General features: G+C 42.0%; 1 protein-coding gene across 2 annotated transcripts in view; it reads right to left on the bottom strand.

Annotated features, from left to right (window-relative positions):
* The window catches only part of SLC39A10 (solute carrier family 39 member 10), a 34,344-nt gene that overhangs the window by 4,289 nt on the left and 13,117 nt on the right, over positions 1-16,938 (bottom strand). Inside the window, exons 2-9 of one of the 2 annotated variants that reach the window (XM_064158795.1) lie at positions 13,302-14,090; positions 12,172-12,373; positions 6,674-6,843; positions 5,849-6,067; positions 4,801-4,921; positions 3,113-3,481; positions 1,632-1,712; positions 383-573 (exon numbers count right to left, since the gene is read on the bottom strand). In XM_064158795.1, coding sequence (XP_064014865.1) covers positions 383-573; positions 1,632-1,712; positions 3,113-3,481; positions 4,801-4,921; positions 5,849-6,067; positions 6,674-6,843; positions 12,172-12,373; positions 13,302-14,081 — 2,133 coding nt within the window. In that variant the 5' untranslated portion in view covers positions 14,082-14,090. The remainder of the gene's footprint in view (positions 1-382; positions 574-1,631; positions 1,713-3,112; positions 3,482-4,800; positions 4,922-5,848; positions 6,068-6,673; positions 6,844-12,171; positions 12,374-13,301; positions 14,091-16,938) is intronic. The other variant, XM_064158800.1, reaches the window with a different exon arrangement.

The following is a 16,938-nucleotide window of genomic DNA, read 5'->3' as shown; positions in this document are numbered from 1 at the left end:
CACATGGTTTGAATGTAAGATCCACACATCATCTATTTTTATAACCACAGAGACAGAATATTGCTGTCACGAGGCTAAGGAAGGTCTTGAGAGTTATCAAGAATATTCTGGCACCCGTTTCAAAACCTAGGAAGAGCACAGTGCTCTGTCTCTATAACTTCCAAGGTTTCTGGTCATGAACATGAAAGTCCCCAAGAAGCTTTAAAACTTCACCACATCTCAGTACCTGCAACACTTAGAGGAGTGGTAGAAGAGAAACAGCCATCTACTGTCTACAGCTATGCTACGTGTTTTAACAAATGAAGTTCTGTGGTAGGTACTATTCCAAGTCCAAGTTCTATGCATGGAAGGCAAAAATGACACAGAACCACAAGAGCCTTACCATGTCCACTAGTGCCACGTAGAGGAACATGCCTGCAGTGACTGCAAAGATCCAGAGGGTGATGTTGTTGGCGTACTGCCCCACGGCCGTGCCTATCAGCATGCCCACGTAGGCCATCATGGCAGACAAGAGGTTGTATACTATAGCTTGCTTCACTGTCATACCTGCTTTAAGGAGCACGGCAAAGTCACCTAAAGTGGAGGCAGAACACAAGGGCTTAGTGTCAGCGCTGGTACTGGCCTGTCAGTCTGACCTGTCTGCCAGGGAAGGTCATGACGCAGGTCATCCTGAGTGCCATTGCATGGCACTTACAAGACAAGAAGGCGACCAGACCCAGTCAGCCTGCATTTGTGACAGGCGGGTCCTGTCTGACTAATCTGATCTCCTTCTACAGCAAGGTGACCTGATTAGTGGATGAGGGAAGGGCTGTGGACATTGTCTACCTGGACTTTACTAAAGCCTTTGACACTGTCTCCCACAGCTCTGTCCTTCAGAAACTCCTGGCACAAAGCTTGGATCAGTGCACTCTGCACTGGATAAAAAACTGGCTGATGGCTGGGCCCAAAGTGGTCTAGGTGAGTTCAGGACAGTGCTACTAAAATTGCTGATGGAGGAAGATGTTCAATAAAGATCTAAATCTTTGCCTTGCCATCAGCTCTGATAGGTTTACTCCCTTCAAATAACTGTTGTGGATATGAGGAGTGGAAGATGATAAGCAGTCATGAGTGTAATTAAGATAATATTCTCATGTCAGATATCCTAGAAATTCATTGTTCCATCTATAATCAAAACTTGTATAGTGAACTACCCACTTCCTCTACCAGGTTAATCCAATCATCTGAACCCTGCAAGTTATAAGCACAAGCTTATAAGCCCAAGAAGAAATGCTTCAACTGGGAGGGGCAGGAAGAAATCAATAGCATCAGCAACAGTTCCTCCAGGCTTTACCCCACACATGCTGAATTCAGTCCCACCAACACGTAGACTGTATTTCCTAAGGTAAAGCCTTAAAGAATGTCCAAAGGTGTCACAGAGGTGCTGTGAGCAGACAGCTGCCGGTATCCCCCTGTGTTAACATCCTCATGACGTGCTTGGGAGCAATACTGCTCCATTACTCTCTGCAGCTCTGCTCTCCCTTGCAGCACCTGCACTTCATTCTGCTTCTCAGGAGCAGCGTCACAACAGTTCTGAGGTAAAGACTTTGTACAGATGGAGGGACTGAACATATGGAGGTCATACAGTTAGTTACCTAATTCATGGGGAAGCTCATGACAAAACACTGCTATAGATGTACTAATTCCTCCTGTCAGACCAGCACTAAAAGCCGCTCCTAGAGAAAAACAAACAAACAAACAAAAAGATTCAATTGATAGTTAAGTCAGAAAATGTCATTAACAAATCTTCCAGAGCTGACACCCTTCTGCTCCAACACACACTCAAACACTGTCTCTGTGTCCTGTCTGAACTGAAAATGCTGGAAGCACGTTGAGATGTGTGTTACTGCTGCATGCTTTATTACTCCAGAGAAAAATCCTGGGAAAGGAGAACACAGCTGAGCAGCACCATCCAGGCAACCAGCTAAACAACAACACTGGTTTTGTATTTTGATCAGCTCTCAGTTGCAGTTAAGAATGCAGGTGAGAACAGTCTACCCTTCTCCTTTCCAGGATGGAAATCCAAATAATATTTAGCCCATAACCTCTCCATTTCCTTTATGCTCCTTTGCAGAGCACACATAGTGAGGCAGAAAACATGGGCACAAACCTCTTTCAGTTGCTCCTAGTAAGCTAATTTAATTCAGTCAGCTTTAAGTTCATACCTAAAATAATTCTGAAATGAGAAAACTGTTTTAAATTTCTGTGCTGTATCAGAGAACGGCACAAGAAGGGTCTACAGTTAGTAGGCAAAACAAAAAAGACACAATCTGAGGACAGAGAGGAAATGTAACTTTCCTCTGGATTCCTCATAACTTGCTGTATTGAAAAGATGAGCATGCTTTTCTAAAATCTGCATTTTCTGAGATGCTTGAGCTTGACACAAGACTGTTAGGACATGGAGCTTCAATACACTGAAGGTCTCAACACACGCCATGGCAATTTTTTTTGTCCTTAGAAGCCACTGCCTAGACGTCTGATCTGTTTAATGTGAAAATGAAGCAAAGTTATTTATTTTTATTATTATTTAATATGATTATATTTAATGTAATTATAATATAATTTCTCTAGAAATTGTTTAGACAGAGTAGAGAAACTGCAACAGCTTCCTTTAATTCCAAATGCTAGTGAGTAGCTTATTCTTCAAAGTGGCATGTTCTTTCTGCTTTTACTATTCTGGTAACCTGCCTCATAGTGCAGACATTATTTGCAAGCACTGTATAATGCCACACATTAATAGCAGCAGAAACAGAAGCATGAGTACCAGCACCAGTAAGGCCAAAAGGCAAATGCTAAGACCTAACAGCAGCAGCATTACACGTGCTCTGCTCATAGGGAGGTCTGTGTGCACCTAGCTTCATCTGGTAGATGGGTACTGTCACTGCTATTCATGCAGTAATCCCGGTGGGAACAGTCACAAAACATCGCCAACTTCTGCTCTGAAGGAGGTTAAACAACTGCAGTAATGTCAGGAGCTAACTGGAAGCCTTACCTGTGATCACTGCCAAGCAAAACATAACCAAAGTTACTCAAGGTAAGAAGAAACTGTTGAGAAAGACCCAGTGCTTTTGCTTACCGATTGCTAAGCCATCACTAAAGTTGTGAATGCCATCTCCCATAATTACCATCCAAGCAATATTAGCTATCCCAGTATCTTTCAGGTCTTTTCCAGAATGACAGTGGCCATGGGAATGATGGGAATGTTTGTGATGCCAGTGGTGACTGTGTTTTCTAGCTATCATTTTATCTTCGCCACGGCTGTCATACTCTGAATCATGGAGGTCACGCTCTTGAGCAGCATGGGAGACATCGTTGTGTGAATGGTGCATGTTGTTGTCCTCTTCTACAGACAAGAAGTTCTTGGGAGAGGATTCCAGCTGGCCATCTAAATCAGTCAATTCTGTTTCATTGAGTCGATCTTCAGACAAAACTGAGTCATCTGCTCCTACAGTGAAGGCATAGGGACAGGAATGTTGAGTCTCCTGTTGTTTCTGAAGTATTTATACATGAATGCCACAGACAATCTAAGCTCCAAGAAACAAAAGCAACTGGGGAAACAAGGCACTTCTGGGCAGTGACACTGCTAGCTCACAACAATTCCACAAAAATATTTCAGAGTCAAAAAACAGCAGAAAGTGAAATTAGGGTATCAGGCAGAGAGTATCTGAGCAGCAGACAGAGTTTTTGACAAATGGGCTCTTAGACAGCGTTTGGAAGCTGTGTAAAGAGAAATGGAATGGCCCTTTGGGTCAGCCGGCATGGCACTGCTGTTTGGAATTCCCATTCAGCGGGGGCCACCAGTGCTCGCAGTACCAGTGCTTTACTGGTTAGCAGAGTGCATCTGCAGAGGAGCACTGTTACCAAACCAGTACCTACTCCATGCCACGAGAAGCAAAATTCCTCTGACACTTCATAAAAAGCAAGTGGAGATACTTCAGATCCATGTAGCACCATCCTCACAGCTCAAAGTCTGTGTTCTCAAGCCCCATTTTGAGTTGAGTGCAGAAGGCCACATCCTAACTCTCCTTTCTACAGGCCACTCAGGACAACAACCTTGCACTGTGTACATACGGCCTAGGGACTCCCCATCACCAAATCCACTCAGCAACCATGCAGGCAGCAGAAAGGAAGGTTATGAAGCAAACCCCTTCCCCCTCCCTCAGCCCTTCCCAATGGCATTCCTTCTCCATGAGCATTCCAACTGTCACAAAACAACAGTATGTGAAAGTTTGGGACGTTTAATGAGGAACATTCAGACTCCTAGTTGTATGTATGAAAATAAGCTAATTTTGTTTAGCCTTCTTAGCCAAACTATAATTGGGCAGAACCTGGAACCTTCAAAGTGAAGCAGATATCCCTGTTCAGGTTTTCGGTGTGCGGGTGTGTGCATGGGTGTGTGCATGCTCATTTTTGTTCTGATTTTTGGTGAGGGCTGAGCTAGACCGGCACAGCTTAGGAAATAAAAGAACCCAAACCAAACAAACACTCCACAAACAAACAAAAAAACTCAAAAAAATCACAGCCACACAAAACCTGACTGCTTCAGAGCCCTGAGAACCATTTGTATAGCACATTAGGAAATGTTCTCAGATCCAAGGAAAGCGAAACAAAAAAAGAGATACAATAAGGAAAGCTTATTAAGCCTTATTAACAATGATTTGCATAATAGCAGCAAAACTGTACAAGAGGTTACATGCTACACGCCATGGGTTATGGGCCATTACCTTGAATCTCAATCAGAGCATTCTGGAAATAGATGCCTACCTGCAAGAGGTTGGAGCTGCAGCCAGTCTGTGTCTGGTCTGTTGTTTAACTTGTGATCAGAAAGTTTCCTTCCAATTGGTGACTCCTCAGTCTGTTTCTTCTTGCACCATTTCTGCTTACTCTGCAAGAGGAAACAGAGAAGATCTGCTTTGTACAAGAACAGCAAGGGAAATAAAAGAAATTGAAAAACCTCTTCAAAAAGACTTAAGTTACTCTTAATACACACACAGATACTGCACTCCAGTAACAGGACAAGGCTTGTCCTATCTACCCACAAACACATCTCTGCAGTGTTTGTGCTTCTGCTGACTCTGCTCAAACAAGCACAGTAAGGACAGCTCCTCTGTTTTGTTCAGCTTCCATTTTTATACTCTAGCAACCTCCTTGCATTTCGCATTGAGAAAAGCTTGCTAGTCTTCTCTCTGCAGGGATAGCAGATTTGCCAGAGCAGCCTAGAGGCATTAATGATTTAATCCAGAAGCAGCTATGCCCAATGGGACAGCTTTTCTCTCCATCAGATCTAAGAAATACCTCCTCCAACACAGAGCATCTCTTCCTGCCTGTCTGGGGCAGAGAGTCTGGCATGAAAACAGAGAAGTGTAACAGTTCCCACACTTATTTTGGGAGAAGCAGTTAGAGTTTCATCAAAGTAATTTTCTCCTCAAAAGTGGAATGATGGAGGCAGAAGTCAGAAGCGTATCTATGTCAGCAGTCGGAAGAACAAAGCTCCTTGGTGGCTCAAATTTCCCCCCACTGTCACACTCCCCATCGGGTACTGGGCTTTGCTTTGCTTTTATACCACCATTGTAAATATGGCACCTAAAAACCCAATCAGTTTCAGAGAAACCAGTTAAAATGGGACGGCTAATTTAGGGCAAGCAGGAGGGGTGCAGAGTTTAACACTGAGTAGCTCTGTTCTGCTGGCACTGTCAGCTGCTGCACAGAGGTACATGTCTGACAGCTGTCTAGCACACACAACCAGCTCCTCACAGCTAGGAGAGCACTTCAGGCAGCAGAGTTTACAACAGCAGACAGCTCTGGCACGCACCTTTTGTTTGTTGTAATGCTTGTACATCCTTATGCAGTGTTCAATGATGAACAGAACATAAATGCCTCCCAGTGCCACAAGACCTTTCAGCACTGGATCATTTTCTTCTAGAAAGTCTTCAGTCTGTACTCCATGTCCGTGGGCATGTCGATGAGACCGCTTGTGTTCATGAACATGACCGTGGCCATGGTGGTGACTGTGGTTGTGGCCTCCATGAGACTGTTGGTAGAGAAGGTAACAACACACTGTGACCTGGTGCAATGCAGTCAGGAGGCTCAAATGGCTGAGCTCAGGTGACAAAATACATAACCTTGTCAGATAAGTGGCACAAATCGACTTTAAAAGTTGGGCTGTGCTTTGAGTTGGTTTTTAATACAAACACATTACCATAGAAGTTTTTCATGAGGCTCTTCAGTACCCTAATCAGTTAAAAACAGCCCCCTGGGAACTCTTTCAGGGGTGGGCATAGCAGAGTGGGAAATAAATCTAGCTTCAGCTTTTTTCTGTCACAATGCTGAACACAATGAGACTAACACTCAGCAGCATCACAAGGAACAACCATTCCTACACTCCCACAAGCAACCAAACCTCCTGATTACAGTAAATTATATTGTTTTTGATAAGAAACACACATTTCCTTTCTTTTTATTTTTTTCTTCCTTCTTAACGGGAAGTTTTAAGCCCTGTTTCAGGATATCCCTCACAGTCAAGTCAATCTGTATCAGCACCACCAAACATTTCTTTGTTGATACTTTTCAAACAACACTCTGAAAATTCTCTATTCAGTTGGAGTTCAGAAAAAAAAGATAAGGACATGATACTTACATGTGGCAATAGATGGAGCAGTGCATCTCCACTCATTGTTCCTACAGCCAAAGCTACCAAGAAAGTTAGAAGAAATTTGAAGCACCATTGGTTAATGATGGGAACCAAGATCACACCTAGCAAGGAAAGCAGGCTAATGACGGTGATAGAGATGATACCACAAAACCAGGCTGTGGGAAGAAATGAATACAGAAAAGTTATCAGGACAGTACCTGTAAAACTTTCAAGAATGATTAATGACTTTTAACTATCTCTTAAGAAGGTGACTTTCCTTCAGCCTAAGTTGTATGATTGCTTATTCAAAAGGTGCTGAAAAATTCAGAGGCAGTATTGAAGTCCATAGCAAAAACTACACAGGTATATTCACAGAGGAGTTCAAAATGGCAAAGACACCAGGACACAATCAGCTAATAAGAGCCTAGCAATTTTTTCCTGATTCTAAGTCGTGGGCTTAGCTCTGTTGCCCTTAATGAAACATCAAAAGCAAAAGAATTAATGTCAGAAGAAAAACATCTCTACTACTTAACTTTGTGGGGCACTGTGAGCACAGTTTCAGATGTAACAATTGCTTTTAACATGGTTCTGATGCAAAATTTAACTGCAATCAGTATTTCTCCTCCACCATTCATTTCACCTGGACCTCTGAAATACACATTTTTATTTATGAGAAGACTCAACCTTTCAGACGGGAACTTTAAAACTAAATGCTCCAATACAAAGACAGGAAGAGCCGAGTGAAACTTGCTGCCAACAAAAAAAAAAGTGTTTTTTCTCTCCGAGAAGCTCTACTGCTGTCTTTAGAAGACAAAGTGGTATTTTAGCATAATCCTGTTCAGCAGGGATGTGGAAAAGGAGGAATTACACAAGAAACAGATCCTACAAGCAAAGGAACATGGCTCTTGCACTCAGCACCTCACTCTAACAAAGTATTTTTACTTTTTCAAGTCATCAGCAAGGCCAAAAAGTAAGACCTCCTGGGTTTGTTTTCCCCCCCATCACTGCTCTATCACTTCTTGTTTCTTCCCAACACAGATATTTCAAAGAGCAGCAAGTAAAATCTGTTCAATTACAACAATAAAGTGCACAAGGTTCACAGTCCCAGCAAAAGGGATAGTTAGTGCTCCTCTTTCACAAGCATTAAGTGTTTGAGATAAGATCTTTCATGGCTATTATTTCCTCACTCTTAACTTGTTCTTTCTTTAAGTTTTAGCCTAAATGCTTCAGAGTTTTCCAGGTTTATTTCTAACTTCATTCTTAATCAAAAACATCTACACAGTTTGCCCACTCTAATGGAAGTGAACAGCTCCTGATTCAATGTCCATGTGTCAGCTGCATGACCTGACTTTCCTGGCCTCTATGAAGATCCACTCATTTTTTATCCAGTGGGGGAAAACATATTGAGCATTATATTCGGTTTTGGGCTCTCCAGTTGAAGAGGGACAGAGATCTGCTGGAGAGAGTCCAGCGGAGAGCTATGAGGAAGATTAAGGGACTAGAAGGCTGCCTTATGAGGAGAGGCTGAGGGACCTGAGGCTTTTTAGTCTGAAGAAGAAAAGACTGAGAAGAGATTTAATAAATGCTTATAAATAGCTGGGGGCTGGGGGCCAGGAGAGGGGGACAGGCTCTGCTCACTTGCTCCCTGTGATAGGACAAGGAGCAATGGATGTAAGTTGCAGCACAAGAGCTTCCACCTCAATACAAGGGGGAACTTCTTTACTGTAAGGGTCACAAAGCACTGAAACAAGCTCCCCAGTGAGGTTGGGGAGTCTCCTTCCCTGGAGACCTTCAAGGCCTGTCTGGATGCATTCCTCTGTGACCTGAGCTAGATCATATGGTCCTGCTCTGGCAAAGGAGTTGGACTTGATGATTTCTTTGGGTCCCTTTCAACCCCTGACATTCTGTGATCCTGGGGAATGGAGGGGCGAGGGGGAGAGGATAAACAAATATGTTGGAGCTGCTCAGTTACTTGTATTATTTAGCAGTCAAATGTCTCAAGAATTCTATTTGTACCAAAAATGCTACTTCGTGTTTGACATTAGGATTGTTGCTGCTGCAGGCCTGCACTGGTTCTACACCAAACCTTACATCTGCTGTTTTCAATCTTATTTTGGGATAATTCATTCTTACAAAGCCTGCAGCTGTGCTCCCACAACAGTGCAGAAAAAGAACAATCCAATTCAAATGCAAAAGGCACAAGGACACATGCATTGGGAGAAACTGACTGAAAAAAGCTTCTGAACACACAGCATATACTGGAATGCATACTGATACTGAGGGGAAAACAGAGCTGGTGCGAGGGAAAAGATTGCCATCGGATGAGGAAACGGAAACCAGAGGTAGGAAAATGGGAACACAAAAGTAGGTCTAGAGTAGAAGCAGGACATGCCGACCAAAATACTGCCACTACGCAGGCTTGATTCAGCCCCAGAGCTCTTCAGCCACGTACTCCAGATTAACTGGAATGGCATATGTGGGCTTGTCATTCAACACTGAATCATGCAAATGTGCACAAGTAGCCCAAATGAAAATTACACAGCTGTTTGGCAGGACATTGGATCTCCACTCTGGACACAGACATGACAATGGTAAGTGCCAGGGTAGATGACCAACAGCCTTACATGGAGAAAAATGGAAAGGAGATGATGTGAACTGGCTGAAGTTTCATATATCAGAGTGTAGATTTGGCAAATACGTCTCTGAAGGGCAGACATACTCTTATGAGTGACACAGTATCTAAACAGGGCACCATGACCAAAGATAAGGCATGTGAGATCTGCACAGGACTCTGCATCTCCCAGTCCTTGGCTGCCAGCTTCTACCGCTGTTTAAATTCTTTACAATTGGATTCTAAAAGGTTGCTGTCAAGTCAAAGACTTAAAAAAGAAAAGTATTATATACAAAAGCTGTGCATGTCTCCGCAGTTACATGTGTGTAAACATTCCTCATATAACAGGACTACCTCAGGAAAACTTAAGACAAAAGTCAATTGAAAGATTTGAAGTGTTCAAAACACTGTAGTATTATGGAGAGGAACTAATATGCCACATTATGGCCACTGCAAGAGCTCTTCAGTTAGAAAAGATCTCGGTGGATAACATTCCTAGGAACACAGCATAAAGCCTGGTTAAGGGGGTACAGTTACTATGCCCTGAATTAGAAAATATTTTTTGTGGAAAAATCTAAGTGGGAGTGACCAACAATTCCTCAGTAAGGGACCTCTGTTCCTGTTCCAGCTTGCGCTGGGCTTGGAGAGCTCCCTGTAAATTAAAACAGACTAAAAAGGGTAGTGAGGCTGACTCCTTGGAAGGCTGAGAAGGGTTAGCCATCTTCAGGCTTCACCAAGAAAGCAAGCTAGCAGCTAGCAAGCAAGCTCCAGGATGCAAAGCCTTCTGGGAAGGCTGGCATCTACACAGGCAGACCCACAAGACACGCCTGATCTGAAATACTTCTAATCAGCACTGCTGACTGATTTCCACATTTGAATGCATTGCTCACTGCTTATTTGTGTCACTTGATTCAACAGCAGGGGGTACCTTCCCTGTTCAGGAGCCCTCAGCCATGACCACTGCCCTACAGACACTGGGAAACCTGTATCTATAAGCTCCTGAAAAGCCTCTGCTGGAAGTTACAGATCTGTTTGTACCTTACAGAAAGAAAACCCAACACAGCTTCCTAACATTTTGGTCATCAATTAAGTAAATTACTTCCCTTTAGAAAACTGAAACTAATGGAAACCTACAGGTTAGTATCAGTCAATTAATGGCAGCAGCACTGCTCTTGGTAGTCTTTTTGAAAGCTTTAATCAAAACTAAAGACAGTCACAGAAAGCTTGTATTTAACAATACCTGCATCCTCCTAACTTTGGCAAATGTTTGAGATTCAAAACGCTTCCATTAGCTCAGGCAAGCACATGTTTTCACTTTAGTAGAATCCTACAACTTGCAGGTTAAGTTACTCTGTGATTGACATTTGTCCTACACCTCCCACAATCCCTCTATACCAGATTTGTTATTTTGTGCGTCACTTCCTTACTTAAGGGGGAAAATGACTGCATCAATTGCAGTCTCGCTGCAGTTAATACAACAGAATGTAGGGAACTGGGATGAAAACTGCTTTATCATTACCTATTCAAGTTGACCAGGTTTAGAGGGTTTGGTTTTAGAACCAAATCAGTCAGTTAAAAACCATTTTTTTTACAAGTAACTGGCAAATGTGTTATTTATACTCAAAATATCACATGCCATAAAATATTTTAACTGTTCACAGAAATCTCCACTAAGTTTTACAAACTAAGGCTCTTCAAATGCTAAAGGTCTTCAAGCTGAGTTACTCTTCAACTCCCTTACTCATTAGAGCTAAAAAGGCACTCTTAAATAGAAGCACTCACCTGTAGAAACTTTCTAATGAGACTGGTTCAAAGCATGTGTAACCTCACAGTGCTGAGTATGCTTTCAACATTGCAACTGGCAGAAAATAATGAGAGCTTCCCCAGAAACTCTCTTGATATTAAGGTAGCGGTCAACTCTTCCTACAACAAGACTTCCCCACAAAACAATATGCTGCCATATAAACCACACAGGGTATTTTGTTTACAGCAGTTTGAACTGTTAGCAAGACAGCAGCTGTGTCATTAGATTTATGTTTAACAAGGCATACACACAAAATTAGACCTGCCAACAGAGGATTTTGATTGAATACTTCTCATATGCAGTACCAAGTAGCTGACACTGGAAGCCAGGAAAGGCAAGTGTGCTCAGAAATGGCAGAGGAAATGCTCTGATACCTTGCTTAAGTCAGTTCTACAAACCTGCATCACTGATAGAATATAAACCCAGTAACAACTGAAATCTTTGCAGTGACTGAACTGTGCCAAAGATGCTATTCTTTGTTCCTGAATGAACAGATCCAGTCAAATTTATTAGACAAACTATGTCAAAGTAACACTGCAACTTTCCAACTCTGAGATAAGCCATATGGACACCATAGGTGCACTGAAAAAAGAATCAACACAATGGGTTTTAAATGATGGAAGTAATCCTAATTGTGGGTGGACTTGTTCACCCCTAGAGATCCTTTTGTCTCCAAAGAGCCTCTACCTTGCCTGCCACCATAATACAAAAGACTCCAGCATCTAAAGGTGTGTGGGTAGCACCCAGGCCAAAATGCCTGGGTCAAAGGATGCTCAGCCTTAATGAAGACACACAAAGGAAACAAAACAAAACAAAACAAAAAGAAATAAGGCAAACATAAAATAAAAACTGAAAATAATGAAAAAGGATAAAAAGGTACAAGAAAGAAAGATGTGCCTGCCTGAGCCATGGATTCTTAGAAGCTATTAGACCATCAAGAAGGATGCCAAGTTGGAACACGCCACTTCAAATTCCAGCTAATAAATATATTTGATTTCAACCAATCCTTTACAGTCAGTGTTAACTTGTCAAATGTTTCCAACTCCTAAGTTAGAACCATTTTAAGGAATGCAGATATTACACACCTACCTGATGCACCTGTTTTATCTTTGTTCTCAATTGATGCATTTTTACTTTTCACAGAATCTTCAAGCTCATCGTAATGTAGAATACAAAGCCTCCTCTCAATCTGGTACAGCAAAGCAGGACACATGTAGATAAACAGCTCAGGAGATATTGGAGAGCTGGCTTCCAGACCATAGTGCCGTAGCAGCTGGGTAACATTTAGGCACTGCAAGCAAATTGTACAAGTATGTTCCATATAAAAGCAACCATTTCATCAAAACCTGTACTTACAGAAAATTCAGCATGCGAGAATACAAACATGAAGCACAAATTGTAGCCCACAACATTCCAACAGTGCTAGAAAATGCCTAAGCTGACCCAAGTGGTTTATGCACTAGAAGCTCAAGTCTCATAGGTAATTATACCAGTGTCTAAAGTCAATGAAAATTAGTTCCCATATTCTTTACCTTTACAGTGCAAGGAATGAAGAAAGAGCAGCAGGAAAGGACTGGAAGAACATAAATCCAAATCAGGTTTTCTAACACTTCTTACTACCTACCAAACTTCTGTGTTTGTAAGTTCACACCTCAAATTTGGCATTTGCTCTCATCCTGTCCTATCCTAACTCTAGTTTAAAAGCATGACATCAGTAAGTCCTGCTTCTGTGGTTACTGCAAGGAGGAAGTATATTTAAGGTCCTGGCAGAAATAATGAGTGCTGAAGGGAGAAACAGAAGATACATCTACACTACTTCAGTCTCTTAGGACAAAGCAATTAGAAGTATGTTCAGAAGATACAGTGGTAGTATCTGTGCAGTTTCCAAAATGTTAATGACCTTCAATTCTGAAAGAAGTCTAAAAGAGTGTGTGGTAGCGAAGCATTCCTGAATACTGGAAAGGGAAAAGAACCCACTTGTAAGCTTTAAGGATCTCCTTTACACAGAAAAATAGTCAGGAAAAGTGACCTCAGAGATGGGTGATGTGCAGAGAGAGAGAAATGAAAAACCATCAAGTAGGCTCAAAACTGAGGCAGTGACTTAGCAGTTCCACTCCACTAGCTGTATTACACAGCAGTCACAAACGTGGCACTGCTTGTGGGGAATTCTTGCGTAACAAGGGCAAAGTCACCTTACCGGTTCTGGGTGCCATACCCACCTCCTCGCGCTGACGCTCATCCTCGCTGTGCTCCTTCCGACCACGCGCTGAGAAGAGGGCATGCTTCCTTACACTGATCTGCTTGTGAGGTGCCTCTCGATTGCTGCCGTGGTGGTGCCCATCCTCGTTACCTAAACTCGAACCTTGGTGTCCGTTACTACGAGAATGACGTGTGCCATTATGGTCATGATGATGTAGACGAGGGTGGTGGCGATGGTGATGGTGACTCTGGTCATGAATGTGCTTGCCATCATCTTTTACTGGTGGCACTACGGTGTCTCTCTCAGGATCACACTTGTGATTTCTCTTTGCAGCCATACCAGTCGTGGTGTGGTTTTCTGAATCCGGGTGGCTGTGAGGATGGTTATGAGGGTGAGAACGTTTTCCTTCTTGGACTTCTAAAGCATATAAGTGAGAAACATGATCATGGCCAATATCATCGTGATTTATCATCACTGCTTTTACCTCTCCTAAGCCAAGGCTTAGTAACAGTTTTTCGAGGCCAAAAAAAGATAATCTTCCATTTTCACCATAACGATCAAAAATCTTTTCAATGTAGTATCTCTGTTCAGCTTCCGATGTTGAGTATTTACTTGACACGGACTCTGTTCCTCCGCTCTGGGAATAGGATGCGTTTGGAATCTGATAGTCATTATGGTCGTGTTCGCGTTTCTCTCTATGACCATGGTCATGCCTACCTCCATGGCAGTGATTGCACTGATGGAAGATAAATGTCAGCAAACAAATGATGCAAAATTTTGTGTGCACGTGTACCTTCATCTCTGTTTCCTATAAGAAACATAAGGGGAAGCATTTGGGTGTAAAAGCAATCTCAATATTTCCACTACACCAGTATTGGTCTGCTACTTAATTGTACTAACGGAATGACTCCGATCTTTGTAGATACTGCTGTTAACAGAGAAATGACTGCTAGCTTTTTACTGCAGAACTGTACTTGTGTGCTTTGCTTATTGAGCAATAAGACAGACTCTATATATTTTTGTGTACATTTTCAGAGACATTGCCACTTCTGATAACCTCCAATACAGAAAATCTTGACAAAACACAAGTTACAAAAGAAGAAAAGCTACCAGAAAACCATACTGTATTTTCTTATTTATGGGAATGACAGGCTGGTTGTAAGAGTTGAAAACACTTTTTTCATCATTTTGTTCCATGTGCTGCTGAAGTACCTCCAATAAACACACAGACTGCACAATTCCCTATTTGGATTAGTAATTAATGATTTGAAAAGAGGTTGTCAGCAACTAATTTTGATGTATTGCTTAAAATTTCATATTTTCAGTACTTATATGGTTCTACTGATTTCAAGGGTCTGGGTAGATGATAGTGTAAAAATTAGGTTACATGGACAAAGGACACTGGAAATACAGCTCAAAAGACAAGTTGACCTAAAATGCTGACTCAGCCTAGATCAAAGTCATCAAGCATTGATTTCTACAGAAGGTAGCAGCATCTGGACAATGCAGTTTTCAGTTTAGTATGAAATGTCAGAAACTTGCTATTCAACATCAGGTAATAAAGAGGACCGTGCAGAAGTCTGTTGCATTCTGAATTTAAAACAATTTCCTATTTTGCAGTGGTATTTTGCTTACATCTGCTAGCACAAATAGCTATAAACCCTGAATAATTACTGTAAAAGAAATGTAAAATAAATTACAAGTCCAAGTTTATGTAAAAATGATACCACGTTAGAAAGCTAAACTCAAGCCAAGAACTGTAATTCATTGACTTTTATTTTCTAGAGACTTCTCTTGGGTAGAGAATCACCTCTAAGACACTTGTTTTAGAAACAATCATTTAAACACTGCAAGTATTTTCTAGCAACACTATTTATTTGCCACAGTATCAAGTAGAACAAAGCATGCAATATTCACAGCAGCTCTACCAAATTGTGGTGGGCCAAAATAGGCTAATACATTTATTGGTTTGCTCACGATATGTTTTTCTGCTCTTCCTCCTGTTAAGGGGAGACGCAACTGCGGGAAAGAAGACAAAAGACCCTGGAGCCATTAAGTCTAGGGACTCTGGCCTGCCCAGATTTGTCTTGGTCCTGTGGTAAATAATGTACACACACGTAGCTTGTGTTTGCCTTGTGCAGCACCAATGTTTTTCACAAATTTGGATAAAGCAAGCCTATGGCTTTACCTAATATAGTCAGGTTTGTCTAACTGCCATTCAGATTGGCTATTCTGTGTCCAAAGGCCCACTGATCTTGGCCCACATTGATAAAAAGAGATATGCAAGAAAACACAATGTGCTCTGCCATGCTGTGCCATTCTATTCACACCTGCAGTTGCCTGCTTCTATTGCATAATGCCTTATTTGCCTGGAAACTCCACCGTTGTGAGTTTACCAGGAACAGACTCTAAATGCCTCCATGCTATTGGCTTGCATAGCCAGCTTGTGCTAAGACTGCACATTGCAAGACATCCTGCCTACACCTGAAAGTCTCCTGGAGATACACATATCATCCAGAGGAGCCAGGAGACAAGGTCAGAGATTGTCTGCCTCCTTTCCCCAGAAGCCTGGGAAGAATCAAGTCTCAGCGGCTGACAAGACAGAGTAGCCTGAAAGTGTTTGGGTACTCTCTGGGACTTTGGCTAGCCCCACAAGTTGGGTAATGATAATTTTGTGAGTAAATACTTAAAGCCTCTTTGTAATTCTCCACTGCCTTCTGCCATAAGCAGAAATAGCTCCTTGAGTCCACCTAGTGGGCAAGCAGTATATTGACTGCAAGCAGCATTTCACCACAAGAATCTTCTCTTCCAGTTCAATTAATGTTTATATATTTTGCTGGTTATTACTAGATCTAGTTATTATCTGAAAAATGTTTCCATGACAGTGCAGAGAAACGATTATTATTATTAAAATTAGTGGTCAAGGGTGGTGAGCGCTCTGAATAACAAAATTAATAAACAATATTCATTTTGAAAAAAATTAATCTCGCATTAATTAATTTCCCCTTCATAACATACGTACGTGAAGGAGATACTCAAGCACTCTTATCAGTGAAGGGGTAGGCAACAAAAAGAAAGCAGCACAGAGCTCCCCAATCAATCTGAAGGACTCTTCCAAAGAATTTGAGTTGACTAAGACAGACAAAGAGAACACATACAGAGTAGAGCTTCTTATACCTAACTAGTTCAGTTTAGACTGCAACTGAGGACATGAGAGCTGAGAAACAGAGTTCCATTGTGCCACCAAAACACTGCAGCAATAGCAAGGAGGTAAAGTAACAGGAAAATAGGTGAAGTGTGCTTTCACTGAATCACAGAACAGTTTTGGTTGAAAAAGACCTTTAACATCATCAAGTCCAAACACTCTCTAACTATACCAAGGCTGGTGGTAAAATATGTTCCTCAGCACCACATCTCTGGCTCTCTGAAACACCTCCAGGGACGGGGATTCAATCTCCTCTTGGGGGAGCCTGTTCAGTCGTTGAGAACTCTTTCACAGAAGGACCTTCTTCTAATGTCCAATCTAAACCTCTCTTGGTGAAACTTGAGGCCATTTACTCTTATCCTGTCACTTGTTACTAGAGAGAAGAGACTGATCCCCACCTAGCTCCAACCTCCTTTCAGGTTGCTCTATATAATGAGGTGGTCTTCCCTCA

Source organism: Pogoniulus pusillus, chromosome 2 (assembly GCF_015220805.1).
Source record: "Pogoniulus pusillus isolate bPogPus1 chromosome 2, bPogPus1.pri, whole genome shotgun sequence".
NCBI classification, from domain to species: domain Eukaryota; kingdom Metazoa; phylum Chordata; class Aves; order Piciformes; family Lybiidae; genus Pogoniulus; species Pogoniulus pusillus.
The sequence above is the reverse complement of the archived record's forward strand: the minus strand, read 5'-3'. Positions and strand labels throughout refer to the sequence as shown.